Source organism: Nothobranchius furzeri, chromosome 3 (assembly GCF_043380555.1).
Source record: "Nothobranchius furzeri strain GRZ-AD chromosome 3, NfurGRZ-RIMD1, whole genome shotgun sequence".
Classification (NCBI taxonomy): Eukaryota; Metazoa; Chordata; class Actinopteri; order Cyprinodontiformes; family Nothobranchiidae; genus Nothobranchius; species Nothobranchius furzeri.
Genome location: NC_091743.1, coordinates 492,501 through 515,000, shown reverse-complemented (window position 1 = coordinate 515,000; position 22,500 = coordinate 492,501). Strand labels below are relative to the sequence as shown.

At 43.2% G+C, this 22,500-nt stretch overlaps 1 protein-coding gene across 7 annotated transcripts in view; it reads left to right on the top strand.

Annotated features, from left to right (window-relative positions):
* Positions 1-22,500, top strand: part of epha8 (eph receptor A8) — a 411,677-nt gene that overhangs the window by 94,033 nt on the left and 295,144 nt on the right. For all 7 annotated transcript variants that reach the window (XM_070549067.1, XM_070549062.1, XM_070549064.1 and 4 more), the window contains exons 3-5: positions 5,924-5,977; positions 10,741-10,884; positions 19,118-19,267. In XM_070549067.1, coding sequence (XP_070405168.1) covers positions 5,924-5,977; positions 10,741-10,884; positions 19,118-19,267 — 348 coding nt within the window. The remainder of the gene's footprint in view (positions 1-5,923; positions 5,978-10,740; positions 10,885-19,117; positions 19,268-22,500) is intronic.

Below are 22,500 nucleotides of genomic sequence, written 5' to 3'. Positions count from 1 at the left end.
CTCTTTTGTTTTCTATTTTTATTAATGACTTACCTTTGATTTTAAAACATGCAACCATGGCTATATATGCAGATGACACTACATTTTTTGCATCAGAGAAAACAGAAGGCCAATGAAATGATATTTTGAAAAAGGAGTTGGATTTAGTTACACAATGGATTAGAATGAACAAACTAGAAATCAATGCAGAAAACACTAAGTGCATGATAGTGGGGAATACATAGACACTACAGATGACACCTAGACTGCATTTGAAGCTAGGTAACATAGAGATAGAGCAGGTAGAAGAAGCAAGATTGTTGGGGGTGATTGTGGATTCTAGATTGTCATGGACTAGTCACATAAATCATGTCCTGCTGAAACTTGGAAGAAGTATGGACACGATCAAATATTGTTGTAAATTTATTCCTCGTTTGCAGATAAAAACTTTAGTTCAAACATTAGTACTGTCTCATTTAGATTATGCATCAGTTATTTGGTCTAATACAAGTGAAATGAATTTATATAAGTTACAAGTGGCTCAAAATAAAGCTGCATGAATGGTTCTGGGTTGTAATTATAGAACAAATGTAAGTGTGATGCACGATAGGTTGGCCTGGTTAACAGTGAAATGTAGATTAAAGTATTCACTGATCACATTTATAAGAAATATAATAACTACAAAAATACCTAAAATAATTTATGACAAGTTATCTTTTTTTTCGGACAATCATGATTACACGACGAGACAGACAAGTGACATAAGGTGCGCACTACCGCGCTGCAGAACTAATCAAAGGCAAAGAGCGGTTTATTACAGAGCCATGGCTGCATGGAATGCCATACCTAGATGTGTGTTATTAGAGAACAACAGAAGATGTTTTCATAAGAAGTTAAAGCTTTTCTTGTTTACACAACAGTAAATTTTGCACAGTGAATTGTAAATGTGACTGATATGACAGCTTCTATAGTTTTTGTTTGTTATGGATGTGATGTGATATGATTTTTGATTCCTGGATATAGCTATTCATTAATCTGTGTAAACTCTCCGTTTTCACTTATGTAGATTTTTCATGAACGCTGAAGTGTGTGGTAACTTACTGGTATATCATTATTGCAATTGAGCTGGTATGATTATAATGAGCTCCTGGAGTTTGTTGTTGTTGGGTGTGTGTGTGTGTGTTTGTGTGTGTGTGTGTGTGTGGGGGGGGGGGGGGGGGTATGGGCTTAAATAAGGGCCATAATGTTTGTGTAGTTAAAAGAAAAATTTGAAATTGAAAATATGTAAACTGAAAGCAAAAGTCACATTTTTAGAGTGAACTTTGAAAAAGAAAGACTTGGATTTAAAATAAAATCAAACGTTTGGAATATTTGTAAGAACTGAAACCCCAATGGTATTTTTATTTAGAATTTTTCTAAGTAAACTTTACTAAAGAATTTTCAGTAATTTTTTTTTTAATTATTGTTTTTTTTAAAAATCCATTCAGTCTCAGATTACATTTTTTTCACATTCAGATCTTTTTAATTAATGTACAAAAAATTTCTTCAGGTTCAGATTTTTCTTTCAGCTTCAGATTTTTTTTTTTCACTTTCGGATCTGTATTTTTCAGTTACAGACTTTTGGCCCTGTTTTGGCCTGGTGGGCGTGGCTACACAGAGAGGGGCGGGGAATCATGAGTGACAGCAGGCCGCTGGAGGCTGAAGACGGCCCATTTTTCATGTTGCCTTCAGGAAACCTGGGAATAAACACAATTTATCAAACACCTCCTGCACTGTATTATTTGATAACGGTTAGATAACATGTCATGCATAACTGCTTAAACTCAGTTACTAAAGCTCTTTCAATCAGTAATGTGTACAAATTACGCAGTGACTGATCAATTATGAGAAGTTTTCCCAACTACTACGTGAGAAGTAGTAGAAGTTAGGCACGGACAGACAGGGAAGTTGTCCGGGGCGGCATTTTTTCATGACACAAAAGGGACGCACAAGCGCTGAGTAAAAAAATTAAAAAGAAAGAAATCTGTGCCGCACCGAGGTTTTCTATTCTATCTGTCATATCACAGAGTCTGGATTGGAAACAACAAGTTGGCGCCCCCTGCAGCTGCAGGCGCTCCTGCTGACTGAGAGGGTTCAGGTGCACTGTGTGTGTATGAAGAAGAGGAAGGGGAGGGGCGCGGCGGGGGAATTCACCTCTGGGTCTTTCCCAAATGAAATGAGCGGGTAGGGGCTGAATCAACTGTATTAACATGGCTAAAGTCAATCACATCTTGATGTTCTTCCATTTAACACACGTTTCATTCATAATATCATAAACACAGGCCTATCATTCTTTCAGGTTTTTCTGAATTGTGTGAAATGGCCGAATAAAAAAAGTCCTGACTAAAGGAAACTTATTGAGTCAAGAGCCAAACAGAAGAGATGAACATGAAAAAGCTAAAACCACCAGCCGCATTGTGGGGGCCTGGGAAATACCCAGAGGTGAATTCCCCCGCCGCACCCCTCCCCTTCCTCTTCTTCATACACACACGGTGCACCCACCTGAACCCTCTCAGTCAGCAGGAGCGCCTGCAGCTGCAGGGGGCGCCAACTTGCTGTTTCCAATCCAGACTCTGTGATATGACAGATTGAATATAAACCTCGGTGCGGCGCAGATTTCTTTCTTTTTATTTTTTTACTCAGCGCTTGTGCGCCCCTTTTGTGTCATGAAAAAATGCCGCCCCGGACAACTGCCCTGTCTGACCGTGCCTAAAACTGCTACTGATTTCACCATGAAAATTAAATAAAAAAACAGAATAGCCGAAAATGAATCTTACTTTTAACCGTAACAATAGCCACTTCGTAAATTCTTAGCATTCACAGACTGCAGTGTAACTTTTCCAAACTTAAACACTCACCTGACTGTTCGCACCAGCAGTGTTGTTGGATGACGACGCCATCGTTCCCTGAGGCACAACAGCAGCACCCACGTATGCTACTTTGAGAGCATGGGAAATGATCACTTCTCACGTAGTGGTTGGGAAAACTTCTCATAATTGATCAGTCACTGCGTAATTTGAACACATTACTGATTGAAAGAGCTTTAGTAACTGAGTTTAAGCAGTTATGCATGACATGTTATCTAACCATTATCAAATAATACAGTGCAGGAGGTGTTTGATAAATTGTGTTTATTCCCAGGTTTCCTGAAGGCAACATGAAAAATGGGCCGTCTTCAGCCTCCAGCGGCCTGCTGTCACTCATGATTCCCCGCCCCTCTCTGTGTAGCCACGCCCACCAGGCCAAAACAGGGCCAAAAGTCTGTAACTGAAAAATACAGATCCGAAAGTGAAAAAAAAAAAAATCTGAAGCTGAAAGAAAAATCTGAACCTGAAGAATTTTTTTGTACATTAATTTAAAGGATCTGAATGTGAAAAAATTTAATCTGAGACTGAATGGATTTTTAAAAAAACAATAATTTAAAAAAAATACTGAAAATTCTTTAGTAAAGTTTACTCAGAAAAATTCTAAATAAAAATATCATTGGGGTTTCAGTTCTTACAAATATTCCAAACGTTTGATTTTATTTTAAATCCAAGTCTTTCTTTTTCAAAGTTCACTCTAAAAATGTGACTTTTGCTTTCAGTTTACATATTTTCAATTTCAAATTTTTCTTTTAACTACACAAACATTTTGGCCCTTATTTAAGCCCATAGGGGGGGGGGGCTTGTAAAGTATTTGTAATGAAATTGAAAGAGACCTCGGGAAGAATAGCGCCACACTATGGTGGGAGCTAATGAGGTTCTCAATAAATTAAAAAAATAAATAAATAAATGAACCCACACTGGGGGGAGCATCTCAGCCACGGAGCATCCTCCTTAGTGGACTCCCATGAGCCTTCAAAGTTCATCGTTTGTTCATGTCATCCACCTTTAAATCAAAAAGAAGATCACGTTTGACATCGTTGTCTGATGTCATGTAGAATGTTGCTCTCCACTGCCAGGATTTAAGTCATGAATAACACACGATGGCCTTCTCATGGCAGAGGGAGTAAATAAGCCGTTAGCTCACACGTGCTGATGTTATCTACATACATATGAAATCTCTTCTTGCCAGAAGTTTTACACCGAACACGTGCGCGATTTCCTGTCTAGCCCTATGTTAACTGCAGAATTTGATGTGTCCCAGAAGAGGCTCACAGCAAAAATAGATCCCAATCCTATCTTCAGCAGTTCGCCATACCGCGCCACGACGAGCCACCCCTGGGACACACCTGAATGATGCTCCAAACACTAATGATGATGAGTTACATCAGAGCCATTCAATTCCGAGCGTCGAGGCCCGGTATCCAGCGCATTCAGTGGTTTCCCTAGTCCAACACACTAGATTCAGTGGTTGAATCACATGTGCAGCAGCTCATCAGGCTCTGCAGAAGCCTGTTTGTCACGGCCTTTATACTTCCAAAAAATACGATTTCCAACAAAAGGCCGTTGGTGAAAACAGGTGATTTCCTTTAAGCACGCACTTTAGACTTGATTTCTTGCAAATATTATAAATGATTTATTCTTCCAAAAAATAGTTCAAAATTCATTCAAAATGTTCTACTTTTGATGAAACAAAAATTAACCTTAAAATAAATTATCAGGTCTAAAAAATGGTCAAAAAATCATTTGACAAAATCCTCCCATTTTTCCTGACACTTGGCCAACAAACATTCTTTCACACACCTCCCCATGTGCTACTAATCAGCTTAATGACTAAGGCGTGTCCAAAAAATTCACAACTACATCAATTTGCCAAAAAATAAAAAATTAACAAATTTAAATTGCAAACTTTACTTATTATAAAGGGAATGATAAAAGAAGAAATTCTAAAAGAAATGTATAACTAACAGATTTATGTTACTTTACTGAAACCACACTGTTAATCACCTGCTGATTGAGATCAGGTGTGTTGAAGCACAGATGGAACTTGGGATTCAAACCAGCAACTCATTGCTTACAAGACAAAGTCCTGAACCAGCGTTGCCCATGCTAGAATGTATTTGATGTATAGGAGACAGGAAATGTAACCCAAACCCTAAGAACAGTCGGCTGAAATCTGTTGTAGTTTTTAAAAGAATGAATTACTTAGTCGTGTTACTGTGTGATGTGGTGGCGTAGACATTCATTGCTTTTGGTTTGCAAACTTTGATCTGCCAGTTATGACCAAAAAAAGCAAACAAAATAAAACTAAATGTTTGTACTGAGCTGAGGTTTTGAATTAGTGAGTTGTGCAGACGCCACCCCGCCTGTGACCCAGAGTTAGCCCAGGGACTGACACCAGCCCCCAACCCAGCAACCCGACACACGACGTCCCACACCAGCTAAACCCGCTGACATGAGTGGTGAATGTTTCCAGGGCTGTGTGACATACTTGAACATGTTTAGCTAATTCTATTTCTACCAGCAAGTGGCATTCAGTAAACAACGTAAATCTTATCACACACATTAGGGGCAGCTAATTAAGGAAAACGTGTCCCGTTGGAATAGGCTCAAATGAATTTCAGTAATGCTGAAATGTAGAACACAACGGCAAGGTAAGTGTTGTGTGCTGCAGCAGCAGAGAGGAATACATCAACATAATTAAAGCCTGGATTATTACAGGTTCAGTAGCTTATTCTAAAGAGAGGCTTTAGGCAATGATATTGGAAAAGAAACATGGAGGTCAAGTTTTACCTGCATGCAAAAATAAATGATCGTTAGGATAATATATGTCACCCACCACATGCACAGGTGAATAATGAGGTCTGAAATCTACACAAGTTATGACTAATGAAGCCTAAAGTAAGGTTTTTTGCCGTCGGTGTGGCTGAAATGATCATACGGGTGAAAGTGTCAGCCAGTCACATGAAACACATCAGCTGTGTGTTCTAACGTGAATCAGAGTCATGAGCAACTGTTTGTTTTTGTCTGTTTCTGCACAGTGGGACGCCATTAATGAGATGGACGAGTACTTCACCCCCATCCACACATACCAGGTGTGTAACATTCTCAGTGTGGGCTTTGGTAACACATGCAAAGACGCAGATTCAGAATTATATAGAATATATCTCTAGAATTTAGGATAAAACTATTTTGTTCTTGCTTCATAGAGAATAGAATAGAATCGAATAGCTCTTATTGTCGTTGTACAGGGTACAGCAAAAGTGGTCTGTCACTCACTTTGGTGCAAAATGTAAAAGAATACAAAAATAATACAGAAATAATATATATGTAAAATCAAGAGTACTAAGTACATACACAGAGTAGCAGCATTTATATTGTAGCGGCAATAGTTGAGTTTTGTGTCGGTCACTATTGTAAGCAGAATTTTAGAATAATGAGTAAACACAAATAGCACATATGTATTTACACGTTACTTAAAAAAGTCACATTTTGAATGTTGAGTACTATTGGTGTGTAAAACCACCATGAATGCTTGTTGTAGTCACTCACACTCGTTAAGCACTAACAGCTCTCCGTGTAGCTGTATAAGGTGTTACCACTTCCTATCTTACCTTTTACTGGTAACTTCCTGAATGGCTTCAGTTTAGGAAAGTAGACACACAATTGCAAACCTTTAAAAAAAGCTTTACACCTGCATCAGTTCCTCATTACACAAATATTTTGAAAGAATTAGGTTATTAAGTCGGTTTGTGGATGTTTACAGCTAGTGTTAGCCTCTGGATACAACATTAAATTAATGCAGACATCGCTGTAAAAACAGAAAAACACAAAGTCCCTTAAAGGAGGACACAGTGGATGACAGTGTTGATATAAAAGACCTGAACAGTTGTACGGGAGTTTTCCTCTCCACTATCGCTACATGCTTGCTTACTAGTGTAGGACTATGTAGGAAAGGTTTTACTGATTGGCCTAATGAAATGAACTGTACTGGAATGTTTACTTTGTTAAGTACCTTGAGACGACTTGTTGTGATTTGTCTTCATCGTCGTTGTCTTCCTCCGCTTATCCGGGTTTGGGACGAGGGGGCAGCATCCCAACTAGGGAACTCCAGACCTTCCTCTCCCCAGTCACCTCCACCAATTCCTCCGGCAGGATCCCAAGGCGTTCCCGGACCAGATTGGAGATGTAACCTCTCCAACGTGTCCTGGGTCGACCCGGGGTCTCCTGCCGGCAGGACATGCCCGAAACACCTCCCCAGGGAGGCGTCCAGGAGGCATCCTGACCAGATGCCCAAACCACCTCAACTGACTCCTTTCGATCTGGAGGAGCAGCAGTTCTACTCCGAGTCCCTCCCGAATGTCTGAGCTCCTCACCGTATATCTAAGGCTGAGCCCGGCCACCCTACGGAGGAAACTCATTTCAGTTGCTTGTATTCGCGATCTCGTTCTTTCGGTCATTACCCAAAGCTCATGACCATAGGTGAGGATTGGGACGTAGATTGACCGATAAATCTAGAGCCTGGCTTTTCTGGCTCAGCTCCCTCTTCACCATGACAGATCGGCTCAGCATCACTGCAGATGCCGAACCAATCCGCACGTGGATCTCCCGATCCCTCCTACCCTCACTCGTGAACAAGACCCCGAGATATTTAAACTCCTCCACTTGAGGTAGGACCTCTCTCCCGACCTGGAGTTGGCAAGCCACCCTTTTCCGATCGAGAACCATGGTCTCAGATTTAGAGGTGCTTACCCTCATCCCAGCCGCTTCACACTTGGCCGCGAACCTACCCAGCAAGAGCTGAAGGTCAGAGCTGGATGAAGCTAGGGGGACCACATCATCCGCAAAAAGCAGAGACGAGATTCTCCTGCCACCAAACTCGACACACTCCACACCACGGCTGCGTCTAGAAATTCTGTCCATAAAGGTAATGAACAGAACCGGTGACAAAGGGCAGCCCTGGCGGAGTCCAACCCTCACCGGGAACAGGTCCGACTTACTACCGGCTATGCGGACCAAACTCACTCTCCTCTGGTAAAGGGACTGAATGGCCCTTAACAGAAAGCCACCCACCCCATACTCCTGGAGCGTCCCCCACAGGGTGCCCCTGGGGACACGGTCATAAGCCTTCTCCAAATCCACAAAACACATGTGGATTGGTTGGGCAAACTCCCATGCCCCCTCCATCACCCTTGCAAGGGTATAGAGCTGGTCCATAGTTCCACGGCCAGGATGAAAACCACATTGCTCAATCTGAGATTCAACTATCGATCGGACCCTCCTCTCCTGTACATTGGAGTAGACCTTTCCAGGGAGGCTGAGGAGTGTGATCCCCCTATAGTTGGAACACACCATTCTCAAAGATGGTGACCACCACCCCGGTCTGCCACTCCACAGGAACTGCCCCCATTTACCATGCAATGTTTCAGAGACTTGTCAACCACGACATTCCTACCACATCCATAGCCTTGAGATACCCAGGATGAATCTCATCCGCCCCCGGGGCTCCGCCGCTGTGTAGTTGTTTGACTACCTCAGCAACTTCTGCCCCAGAGATTGGACAGTCCATCCCCAGGTCTCCCGGCTCTGGCTCCTCCTCGGAATGCACGTAGGTGGGATTGAGGAGCTCCTCAAAGTATTCCTTCCACCGCCCAACTATAGCCCCATTTGACGTCAGCAACTCCCCATCCCCACTGTAAACAGTGTGAGCGAGTTGCTGCCTCCCTCTCCTGAGGCGCCGGAGAGTTTGCCAGAACCTCTTTGGCGCTGATCGATGGTCTTTCTCCATGGCCTCACCAAACTCCCCCCCACACCTGAGATTTTGCCTCGGCGACTGCCACTGCTGCACCCCGCTTGGCTATCCGGTACCTGTCTGCTGCCTCCGGAGACCCACAGACCAGCCACGCCCTGTAGGCCTCCTTCTTCAGCCTGACGGCTCCCCGAACATCTGGTGTCCACCAGCGGGTACGGGGGTTGCCACCACGACTGGCACCGGCCACCTTGCGACCACAGCTAGCAACAGCCGCCTCAACAATCGCAGAGTGGAACAAGGCCCACTCGGAGTCGATGTCCCCCACTGCTCTCGGGAAGCGGTCAAAGCTCTGCCGGAGGTGGGAGTTGAAGACCGTCTTGACAGGTTCTTCTGCTAAGCGTTCCCAGCAGACCCTCACTATGCGTTTGGGTCTGCCAGGTCTACGTGGCATCTTCCCCTGCCATCTAATCCAACTCACCACCAGATCAGTTGACAGCTCTGCTCCTCTCTTCACTCGGGTGTTCAAAACATACGGCCGCAGGTCAGATGATACGACTACAAAGTCTATCATCGACCTGCGACCTAGGCTGCCCTGGTACCAAGTGTACCAATGGGCATCCTTATGTTCGAACATGGTGTTTGTTATGGCCAAACTGCGGCTTGCACAGAAGTCCAATAACAAAACACCACTCGAGTTCAGATCAGGCGGGCCGTTCCTCCCAATCACACCCCTCCAGGTCATGCTGTAATTTCCCACGTGAGCATTGAAGTCTCCCGGCAGGACAATGGAGTCCCCTGATGGAGCACTATCTAGCACTCGTCCCAGGGACTCCAAAAAGGGTGGGTACTCTGAACTGATATTTGGTGCATAAACACAAGCAACAGTCATTACCCGTTCCCTGACTCGAAGGCGCAGGGAAGCTACCCTCTCGTCCCCTGGGGTAAACCCCAACGCACAGGCACAGGAGAGTCTCGGGGCTAACAAAAAGCCAACCCCAGCCCTCCGCCTCTCACCCGGAGCAACTCCAGCAAGGGAGAGTGTCCAACCCCTCTCAAGGACTTGGGTTCCTGAGCCAATGCTATGTGTCGAGGTGAGTCCGACTATATCCAGCCGTTACCGCTCAACCTCTGCCACAAGCTCCTGCTCCTTCCCTGCCAGAGAGGTGACGTTCCATGTCCCAATAACCAGTTTCCTTGTCTGGGGATCGGACCACCAAGGCTCCCGCCTCGGTCTGCCACCCGATCTACACTGCACTGGACCCTTCATGTTCCTCCTGCAAGTGGTGGGTCCACAGTTGGATGAGGCCATGTATCCGGTTCGGGCTGGGCCCGGCTGGGCCTCATGGGCAAAAGCCCGGCCACCAGGCGCTCGCTCACAGGCCCCAATCCCAGGCCTGGCTCCAGGGTGGGACCCCGGTAACCCTCAGGGCCGGGTACTCCGACTCTTTATTTTTACGTCCATGAAAGATCTTCTGAACCGTTCTTTGTCTCACCCTTCACCTAAGACCCATTTGTCATGGGAGACCCTACCACGGGCACAAAGTGCCACAGACAACATAGCTCCTAGGATCATTAGGGCACTCGAACTCCTCCACCATGATAAGGTGACTGTTCAATGATGATTTGTTATGATTTGGTGCTTTATAAATAAACAGAAATCAATTTATGGACTTTTTTTGGCATTTTAGGTCAGATGGAAATCAAAGTAGCTGTGCTATAAATTATATCAAGTTCTGACAAAGTTGGAAAATCACCTGATCTTTTTTAACTCCTGAACCAAAACACTTGTAGGCACAGCCGATTCATTTAGAAAATGATTTGATGATTTTGGCTGCGTCAGTGCAGCAGAACACTCTGGAGGAACTAGTGACTCCGCCTCCTAGCCACCAGTGTGACATTGTCTCAATATGCTTTTAACCGCATTGAAGTAGGTACTGAAATATGAGTGGCAGCCTTGTACATGTTGCTAGTGTCAACGCCTTAGAACCAGGCCCATGCTGAGTAGAAATTTGTGCAAAAGGACCTTTAAGGCTCCAGCAGCTTTGGAAGCTGGTGTTTCTTGCATCATCTCAACATGCTGATGATTTTACTCTTTATTTAAATTAGGTCTGTAATGTGATGAGCCCCAGCCAGAACAACTGGCTCAGGACGGACTGGATTCCCAGAGAAGGAGCCAGGAGGATCTACATTGAGGTCAAGTTCACCTTGAGAGACTGCAACAGCATGCCTGGAGTCTTGGGCACCTGCAAGGTAACGCTTACAGACAGAGCCGGATTAAATAAATGGACTACACTAGGCAGGCTGCATAGCTTTACTATGCAAAAAAACGCCTCAAACATATAAGCATGAAAATCAACAATTCACAATATGAGACACCGAGAGGAAGGCGGGGGGTGGGGTGGGGGGTGGGGGGGGGGCTGGGATTCTGTCTCCCCCAGCGAGAGCAGCCCTGTATGGCGCTCAGCCACTGTAGCCACAGGTGGGAGGGAGATCTTGGGAGGAGCGCAGAGCACATTGACACCTGCAGGTTGATGACCTCGCCAGGCTGAAGTTCACCAATCCAAAGGCGGGGGGGGGGGGGGGGGGGGGGGGGGGTAGGTCGGGTTTTCACAGCATCTGTCTGCATTCCTTCGTGGGGTTTGTTGTTGGCATTCACAAGGCTGCCTTGGCGTCAGATTCGGATAACAAGACTTTGTTTGGGTCAGGCAGAGATAATTTTCCTCTCTGCCTTGAAGTCTGTAACTGATCATTCAAGTCCTCCAGTGAAGCCAATTCAGGTTTTAAACATCTCCACACTGTCCAGTGACCCTCTCCGAAATGACATCCATTTTGCGCACTAATACCGGTATCACAACTAGAACATTGTCCAGCTTACGATTCACCTCGAGTAACGTCCCAGTCTGTGAGGTCTCCACACGGACGGTGCTTTCCGTGGGTGCGGGTCGCCCTCCAATTGCTCCCGTCTTCCCAAATTTCCAGAAAACCAGATATCCTCCCACTCCAATCAGAAGAAATCCAGTGATCATCAGGCCAAATATCCACACATCTTCAACGTCCTCAATGAACAACTGAGAGAGGCATACGATCTTCCACTCCCTCCAGGAATCGAGCATATATCCTGCTGCGTGTGTCCCTTGCGGGCAAGTCGGAGCCCCCTTTTCTGTTCTCATCGTAGAAAAAATCTTTTCAATCGCGTTGAATGACCAATTAATTAAATCCATTCTAAAAAATAGGGTTTTTCAGAAGAAATGCAGAGAGGTGCTCTGTGGGCAGACAGGACAAAGAGCCTTGGGGAAAAAAAGATAAGGGAGCAAAATCAGAACCGTCTGTTCTCTGCGAGAGCCGGAAAATAAAGTCTTATAGAAATATGATTGCAAGATGATCAGTAAAAATACATTGATGGTGCCAGATACAGTTAGATCCAGACCCCAAGAGGATCCAAAATATGCTCCCCTTAATGAGTCAGACCCTTGACAGATTCTAGTGTCTAAATGAGTCCACCAGAGTCAGGAAGTCACAGGTGAGTGGCTTGGACTCACAACATACATGAATGTTAAAATCCCCCACAATAAGATTCCTGTCATTATTTCATATTTCCCTAGGAATTGCACCAAAGTCACGTACAAAACCCTTTTTAAATTTAGGAAGGCGATATATGCTGGGAGCTTGGTTGTTCTAGGTTGTGCTTGTATAACTGTGACAAAAAAAGCTTTTATATATTTGAATGCAATCTATGCTAAGCCAATCATTACAACCTTTATTGGTTATAATTGTGGTGATTATGGCTTATAGTTTATGAAAACTACAAATTCAAAATCTTTAGAATATAATATAAAATCAGTCAAACGCAGACATTAAATTAAGTGTACCATGCTCTTTTACACCTTCCAGAGCAATATTAAGTGCAATATACACTGCCCAGCCTAAGATAAAGTTGCCACTAAACTAAAAAGGTCACACAATTGTAGTGATTTAATGTAATGTGTGGAATGTTGTAGCAAAACATTTCTTAAGTATCTGAGAGAATTTGTGAAGTCTAGGTTGTAAAAGAATCTGGCTGTATGTTTGTTAAGCTGCAGATTTGTTCATAAAACCCATCCGACACAATCTGTGTCGAATCTACGCAGCCTTAATGTGGAGATTCTCGTGCGATCCAGGGGGTCAAGAGGTCGTGGTGGACACTGCCGGTGGAGTGGACCTCTCGGTATCAGGAACCTGTAGATTAGCTCCGATAGGACCTGTCTAGTCTGAGATCTTGTTGGATAAAAGCTGAATATCAAGCAGAGTTCCCCTCATCATATATGTCTAGATGTTTTTGGGAAAAGTACTGACTAGGGATGTTCCGATCACATTTTTTTGCTCCCGATCCGATTCCGAGTCATTTGATTTTGAGTATCTGCCGATACCGAGTCCCGATCCGATACTTCAGCAATACAATAAAATAGCAAGAAAAAAAGGAGACTGCACCCAAATTGACCTGTTAGGTTTATTATTATTAATATTATTCATATGACTGCATCCAACATGATACCATAAGAAAGTAGAAACATTTTGTTAGTGCAGCAGCACTTCAAACCAAGTAAACAAAATGATATCTTTGTAGCTTATCAGTGGTGCAACAATATGTAAACAAATTTGTTTTTATAGAAAAGTAGAAAAGGTTTGTAAAATAACTCAACACAATAATAGAAGTTAAATTAAAGTGCTTACCTCCACCTCTAAGAGGTAGTTGCATAATTCAGTCAGGTAACAAAATAAAATACATCTTAGGCCTTTAGACTGACTAGTTTATTAAAACGAACACAAGATATGCCTAATCAAAGTGGTGCACGAACTTAACACCATTCAAGAATAAAACATCAACATCAAATTGCAAAGAACTGGTAAATCACCTCTTCCATGTGCTCTACATGGAGCTCAACTTTTACTCTAAGGCTCCCAAATAAAGTGCACGTTTTTTTTGAGGAAAATCAGCATCTCTAACTTGTCGGGGGAGAGCCGATTCCTATTCTCGTCAAGAATGTTTGACACTGCACTAAAGAGTCTCTCACTGTCCACTGAGGTGCAGGGGGCACAGAGAAATTTGGTTGCAACAGCAGCCAGTGAAGGGAACTGTGTAGCATGTGTTTTCCAGTAGTCTAGAGGATTGCTTTTCCTAGGGATGGTTTGTTCCGAAAGGTAGATCCGTACCTGGACATCTGCTGAGGTGGTACTCACAGATTGGGCCTCTGGCTGACGCTCTTCTAAGATCTCATCTTAAATGCTGCCAAGGCTGCTTCCTGCTCCTTGACGAGGTGCCTTGCTCACAGGCTCTGCTGCCTCTGGTTCTTCACTGGCAACCCTGTTCTCCTCCATCTTCATCACCTTCTGGATGAGGGAATCTTTAGCAAACCTCAGGTGGTCTGACTTTGTGAAATATCTACAAAATAAATGTAACAAATTAAAAAGAATGTTAGGCAAGACACTGCATAACACAACAGTTCAGCTGAGGAAATGTTATATTAATGTAATAGTAAATAATTCTCTAATCATTAACAGAGCTAAATCTAAATTTTAAAAACATAATTAGACATTGGCTGACTTACAGTTTTGAAAATTTATTTTCTTAGAATCAAATTAAAAATGTACATTAATTCTACTTGCCTGTCTTTGTATCTTGGATCCACTAAAGTGGCGATGCTGTAGAGCGGTTCCTTTTCTACCTCAGCAAAGCGAGTCTCCACGGCCTCTAGGAGAGTTCTTTTCATGGTTCGAACACCCTGGTCAGTCGTGTCCTCTCGAGACAGGACACGTCTGAGAGCTGTTTAGAGAATGAATAGATGGATAACAGTTTATTACTTATTTAGAATAAAAAACATTGTGTGTTCTTTAATTAAAATGTAGAAAATAAAACAAAACCAACCTGAAATGGCAGGGATCACATCTGCTGCAGTTGCAGTCTCCTTGCTCACTTCCCTAGTCAGTTCTTCCAAAGTGTTAGTTCCCACACTTCAGCTGTATTCTCCATCAGGTCCACTGACTAGCTGTTAGTGTAGCAGGGAGGTTGTGGTCCGCTGTATAGATGCTGAGCGCTCGCTTTTGCTCCAGAATGCTCTGTAGCATAGAGAGGCTGCTGTTCCATCTAACATGCACATCCTGCTGCAGGCGCTTCACGGTCATCTTCAGAGAAATCTGGAGATCTTCCAGGCGTGAATAGGCCAAAGGAGAATGTTTGAAATGGCCTATTATCTTCCTGGCATTAGCCATTGTGTCTGTGACGCTGCGCTGAGAGAGCAGACCCTCGTGCACAACAAGTTGAAGCGTGTGTGCAACACAGCCCAAGCTCGGTACTGTCACGCACAATTACATGGACTCGTTCCTTTTCAATTCCCCAACTGTTCAGCATCTCTCCGATAGCCTGTTTCACATGCTCTGCTGTGTGAGATCCGCGAAAAGGTTGCGCATTTAACGTAGCACGTTGTAAATTAAAACTCGAGTCGATCCATTGTGCAGTGAAGCTGATCAGTGACATTGGACAAACAGACGAACTCCATATGTCCGTGGTAAACCCAAAAGCAGACACCTTTGATAACATGACTAACAGGTGGTCACGTAGCTTGTTGTGAATGCTGGGCAGAGCTGTGTCTGTAAAGTAGCTTCGAGAAGGTAACTCGTACCGTGGCTCCAAGTGCTCCATGAGACGGCGAAATCCTACGTTTGAAACCACAGACAGCGGCTGGTCATTAGTGCAATAAATTCAGCCATCTTGGCTGTGATGTTCTTGGCCTTGTCGCTATCCTTAGGAAGTTTTTCTTTGTTTTTCAGCACAGCTTCCAGTGTCGGCTGGCTCCATGTTTTGATCTGCGTTGCCGCGGTGAACTCGGAATATTGAGCTGGATGTTTGTTCTTAAGATGCCGGATCAGGTTCGTGGTGTTAAAAGCAGCTCTGTCTTTTCCGCCACGTGAAACACTCAGTTTGCAAATGTTGCAAGTGGCTGTTGGACAGCCTTCGGTCTCCAGTTTAAAATGATTCCAAACCGCTGACATTTTTTGCTCTCCTGGAGCGAGACGAGCATTAACCTGCTAGCTAACTGCTACCTGAGTTCCACGGTCCACTTTAAAACGTGTGGCATTATGGCTGCCATGGTGTCATGTTGTTATTGAGGAAGTGAAACTTGGTACAAAATTAAGCCATAGTTATTCAATTTGAAACTCAAGATTGATTAAAAATGTCATGCTTGTTGTTTTATAAGGTTAAATCCGATCTTTAACACCCGATTCCGATCTTTTAAAAGTCACGTGATCGGGCCCGATTTCCGATCACGTGATCGGGCCCGATTTCCGATCACGTGATCGGATCGGAGCATCCCTAGTACTGACCCAAATACGTCTGACTGTTTTCAGCACCTCCTTTCTGCTTTAGGCATTTTACCATACCATACCAATTTTATTTATATAGCACATTTAAACACGGCATGAGAGCCGACCAAAGTGCTGAACAAAACACACAATAAAAACAATCAAAAATAAAAACTAAATCCATTAAAATCAAGTAATCCAACCCTAAAAGGAAAGGTAGAAAGGGAATAAGTTAGACAGAATTAAAAGCCAGAGAATAAAAGTGAGTTTTTAAACGAGACTTAAAAAGGGAAAGAGAGGAAGAGAGTCTGATCGGGAGGGGCAAGTGGTTCCAGAGCTTCGGTGCACAAACTGAAAAGGCGCGCTCCCCGCGGGACTTACAGCGAGAGCTAGGGACATGTAGGAGGTGTTGGTCAGCTGATCGGAGGGATCTTGTAGGGACATATGGGTGAATGAGCTCAGACAAGTAGCCAGGTGCTAAGTTATTTAGGGATTTAAACACAAAAACCAGGATCTTAAACTCTATCCGGAGATGGATGGGGAGCCAATGAAGATTTGCTAAAACCGGTGTGATGTGTTCCCGCTGCCTGGTGCCAGTCAAGAAGCGAGCTGCTGCGTTCTGCACTAGCTGAAGTCGAGCGAGAGTGGAGGAGGAGATACCGTATAGCACTGAGTTAGAGTAGTCGAGACGGGAAGTAATAAATGCATGGACAACTGAATGAAGATGATGCCTTTTTAAAATGGGCTTAACTTTAGAGAGACGCCTCAGGTGGTAATAACAGGTCTTAACTACCTGGTTGACATGAATGTCCATTTTTAGTTTAGCGTCCATCACAACCCCTAAGTTTGTGACACGGTTTTTCAACCCACTTGTGATAAATGGAAGGGTCAGTTGGGGACTTTGAGAAGTACCAGGGCTGAAAATGATGGCCTCTGTCTTAGCGTCGTTCAGCAAAAGAAAGTTTTCTGACAGCCAGCTCTTCACATCATTACAGCATTCAACAAGGGGCAGTAAGGAGTCATTAGGCTTCACAGAGGCATATAATTGGCAATCGTCTGCATAAAAATGGTAATCAATGTGGTGTTTTTTAAAAATGTCACCCAGGGGCAAAATATATAAATTAAATAAAAGGGGTCCAAGAATAGAGCCCTGAGGAACACCACAAGTCAAAGCCGCAGAGGGGGAGGCAGCACTACCCATCATAACATTAAAGGTGCGGTCACAGAAGTAGGACCTAAACCAGTCTAAGGCAGTCCCCTGGATGCCGACCAGCTGGTTCAGCCGAGTCAGCAGAATAGCATGATCAACCGTATCGAAAGCAGCCGACAGATCCAATAAAACCAGCAATACATTAGAACCAGAGTCAAGGGTTAATAAAATGTCATTAAAAACATGAAGATGAGCTGACTCGGTGCTATGGAGGGATCGGAAGCCTGACTGGAAGGGATCCATTAAACCATGATCATCTAGATGAGACATAATTTGGTTAAAAACAGCACGCTCTAACAGTTTTGATAAAAATGGAAGCTTGGAGATCGGGCGAAAATTACTCATAACAGAGGTGTCAAGGCCAGGCTTCTTCAGAACGGGTTGAACTACTGCATGTTTAAAAGCACGGGGTACAACACCAGTGGATAGGCTGTTGTTAATAATGCTCAGCATTTCTGCTTTAGGCATTTTGTTCCATTATTTGACGCGAAACTAGTCAGACGAGGAGTTTCACGCTATCAGAAGGATCCCTTTTGTTTCTGAGGCCAAGGAGGGTGTGTGAGGAATTTGTGGGTGTGTGTATGTTCGAATAAAAACACTCCACAAGCTTTGGCTGATTTGTGAGAGGAAACGGCCGTCGTGTCCGGTGTGTTTGATTCTCTCACCCTCTGCAAAGTGTCACACTTTGCAGAGTTTGTTGTCTGTTTAAAGGTTGTTTACAATTTACCAAATTATGAATCTAATCTCTCTGTGTGTGCTCTGACTTTCTTTGAGGTAATATAAGAACAATAATAGAAATTACCCAACAGATCTCTCCAGGTGATGACAGGAAGCTGGAATGTTTGTTTGCGTCTAATGCTGTTGGTTGGCTCATAGAAGAGCCGTTTTGTCTGATATCACTCGCAGTGCTGCAGAGAGGCTTTTGACTTGATGTCAAAAGAGATAGTTTCAAAATTGCTTCTTCCCCTATTTGGCCAAATCGGAAGTCAGCTGGAAACTGAATTAATCCCGGAAACAATTCCGTTTTATTAACCCTCTCAGGCTCAAAATAAGTTTTGATAAAAGGACAAACAACTAAGTCCTTCAGGGGTACCTGTGAGTTAACAAATGCTCATGAAATACGCATGTGGAGTCACCAGGTAGGTAGGTTTTAACGTTGCACATCTGCAACGCCTGCCTCCAGAGGGTTCAAATAGCATTGTTGACTAATTTTGGCAAATCATAATTTGACACGTTTGAGGGCTTTTTCAAAACATCTCTCAGACGTCACACCTCCACTCAGATCCTCCGAGAGGTTAACTCTTTGTGGGAATGAGAATGTTTTAAAAACAGTAATGTGAAGTGAATTTTAACACTAATAATTATCTTATTATAATGAGTGTAGATATTGACTAACTTGTCAAATCAAACACATACTGATCTGGTGTAGAGAAGATCTGAAATGGACCACTGTAAGAACAATATTCATTCTAAAGCCATCAATGATTTAGGCAAAGATTATTCAAACATTTGATTTAAACATCTTGTTCATTCAACACATGATTATTCCCATTTATAAGCTGTAAAGTTATTTATAATTCAAGATGACTTTTCCTCAGAGTGAGAACGCAGGAGCCTGCATGAGGTCTTGAGTGAGAATGTTCTGACTTCTTGCAGTTGCAAGAACTGAGGCAGAGGCATGTTTGGATTTGGGGACAAACAGATGGTGTTTCCCCGTCTGCAAATGAAAAGTCACCCTCTGGTCAGTTTGTAGGTGGAAAATTTGACCACTTGGTACTTTTTACACAATCTGATATTTCATTGGACGGGTAGTGTCTGAGTTTGGTGTAATGGTCCAAGTTTGCTTGACATGTGGAGTTTGGATGATAAAATAGTGTCCTACTGAAGTATCTCTGTTTGGTATGATATTCAGAACTCCAGTTCTCTGTTCTGCAGGAAACCTTCAACCTGTACTATTACGAGTCTGACAGGCCCGCAGGCTCGGCCATAAGAGAGAACCAGTTCATTAAGATTGACACCATTGCTGCAGATGAAAGCTTCACAGGAGTGGACCTGGGAGTTCGCAGACTCAAGCTCAACACTGAGGTACGATCAAAGGTGTCAAATAGCTAAGTGCTTTGTTATGTACCTTACTTTATACGAAACATTGGGTATATATTTTATTATATTGCTTATTGGTTTGTATGTGATACATCAATTCATTTAACACACACACACACACACACACACACACACACACACACACACACACACACACACACACACACACACACACACACACACCAGTGTTTCTATGGCTGCAGTTTCGTTGTAGATTCAATTTCTTAATAAAATAAGCTATAGTTAAACGGGTAAACTAGTAGTAGCACATTCAATGTCTAAGAGAGTAAAATGTTATTATCAGGAGAGGGAGAATGTTTAAGTGGTGTAGGAGTAGCATACGTATGTATTTTGGGTGCTTTTTAAACTCAGTATACCAAACTATATTTGACCAATAAGATGTGAATTTCTATTTAAATATGGAGATCCAGTCTGATTGGTCTTTGAATGTTAACCAGAAGATTTTGAATTCTTTATTTATTCAGGGATTGTAACACACTTCGTATTAATTCAAGAAGAGAGTCAAGTTTACAGAAGTAAGGATGTATTTTCTAAACAATTAAAAACATGACAACTTTATGTGATGGATGGAACATGAGGTGTGGTGATGGGGGAATGTGATGTTATCAGAAACTTTGTATCTGAAGAACTGAGTTATGAGTGGGAGTGAATTTGGTCTGCTATAAACTATAATTGATGGTTTCCAAAATCACATCAGACGCAATCTGTTGAGTCTACGTACCAGCTCGGAGACCCCAGAGGTACCGAAGTCCTTAGAAGAAACCTCAGTGCTGACTAGACCAGTCTCGAGATGTCTCCAGGTCACGACAGTTGTTATTTACATCTTAGGAATAACTCTTAAGGAGTTGAAGTTGGTTCAGCTTTATTCTGAAGGAACCGTTTGCGGTCAGCTGTAGCATGCAACAGGTTTTGACAGCTTGTCAAAGATGCGATGGGAGCAGAGTTTCCCTCCGATGGCCAGTCAGCGTTAGGCTCAACTGATATCACTCAGGAAGTGATGCTGTTTAAATAATGGCCATATTTTGGTTTACTGATGAATCAGAACCTGCCCTGTAAAGGGATTTTGCCAACAACTCAGATACACACCTCCCTCAGATATGAAGATGCTGATTTTGTGGACAAGAAAATATCTATGTGCAGTGACATTAATTTTATCTTGCGTCATGGAGATATGGTGAATGGCTCTTGTCCAGCCAGTGCGCTGATTAAATTTATGGGTCATTTGTTTCATTTCATCCTTGTTGATCTTTCAATGTAATAATAATATTCATTTCAACTTCAGTAATTTAAGCACAGATTAATCAAAACATTTAATTTAACCATATTGTCCATTTCACTATATGGTTATATGATTCGTTATTCTTATAACATTTGTTCATTCAACCATATTATTATTTAATGATTATTTAACTTATGAGTTGTAAAAGTTCCTCTTTCATGAATGAGAGTGAGCAATCCTGCAGTCTTATCAAAATAAGGCGTTGTTTGGGAGCATAGGCTGACATCTTGTTCCCCCTGAAATGTCAACAAGGGCTGCAGAATCTTTCTTGGCTTTAGAAGACAGAATAGAAACTCCACTCAGATAGGGGAATTAGGTCTGTAGGTGACCAGACATTGTGCATACCAACTTTATTTATAAAGCACATTTAAAAACGGCATGGCAGCCGACCAAAGTGCTGTACAGAATAAAAAGTAAAAACACAATATAAAACAATACACGGTCAACAATAAAATGCACAACAAGGCAGATAATTACAGTCAATAAAAAGACACATAATAAAATAATAAAAGTCACGGATTTAAAAATGCCTGGTCGTAAAAGTGAGCCTTAAGCAGCGACTTGAACCGGAGGAGCGATGGTGCCAGCCTCACTGAAAGAGGAAGAGCATTCCAGAGTGTTGGAGCAGCATAGACAAAAGCACGCTGCTCCCGCGTTTTGTATTTCATTGGTGGAACACGAAGGAGCAGGCAATCAACAGACCTCAACGCCTGGTTTGGCACATAACGAGTGACAAGATCCGACAGGTAATCCGGAGCCAGACCGTTCAGGGCAAAAGTCAGGATTTTAAACTTGACTCTGAAGTTTACGGGTAGCCAGTGGAGCTGCGCCAGTACAGGTGTGATATGGTCTCTTCTAGGGGTGTTTGTTAAAAACCTGGCTGCCGCGTTCTGTACGACCTGAAGCCTGTTAAGAGCGGAGGCAGGTAAGCCAATTAAAGTGGAATTTGCATAATCCAGTCGAGAGATGATAAAAGCATGAATTACGGATTCCAGGTGTGCTCGTTTCAGGATCGGTTTTAAGCGAACTAGTCTGTGCAGCTGATAAAAACACGATCTGACCACTGCGTTAATCTGAGGGCCCATGGAAAAGTATGTATCCAGTTTCACCCCCAGGTTGGCAACACACTGCTTGAGGTCATAAGGGAGAGTGGCCAAACCAGAAGATACGTGTGTGGTTTTGTTAGGGGTCATCAGGAGTGCCTCAGACTTAGAATCATTTAGCTTAAGGAAATTGTTGGCAAGCCAAACCCTCACTTCAGTCAAACATTAGTCCAGAAGAGAGATGTAGTCTGGTTTGTTCAAAGCCAGGTAGATCTGGCAATCATCTGCATAAATATGATAGCCCAGGCCATGTTTCCTCAGGATGGAACCCAGGGGAAGGATGTAAATTGAAAACAAGAGAGGCCCAAGCACAGATCCCTGCGGGACTCCCCATGGAAGTGGAAGGAATGTAGAGGAACTATTACCCAACTGAACCTTGAAAACTCTGTTTGACAGATATGAGCTGAACCACTTAAGTGAGGTACCCCTAAGCCCCACCCATGACTCAAGTCTATCCAGCAAAATATCGTGGTCAACGGAATCAAATACTGCAGAAAGATCTAATAGTAGGAGCAAAACAGGCGACCCAGAGTCAGAAGCCACCAGGATGTCATTGGTCACGCGAAGAAGGGCCGATTCGGTACTGTGAAGTGGCCTAAACCCAGACTGGAACACACCAACCAGAGAAAAGCTATTCATGTGTGCTGTAATCTGTGAATAGACAATCTTTTCAAGGACCTTAGACAAAAACGGTAATTTGGAGATTGGCCGAAAGTTTGCAAGGTTTGAGCCGTCTAAACCAGGTTTTTTTTATTGGTTGCACAACCGCCTTTTTAAAAGAAGTAGGAAACACCCCAGTAGCCAAGCTAGAGTTA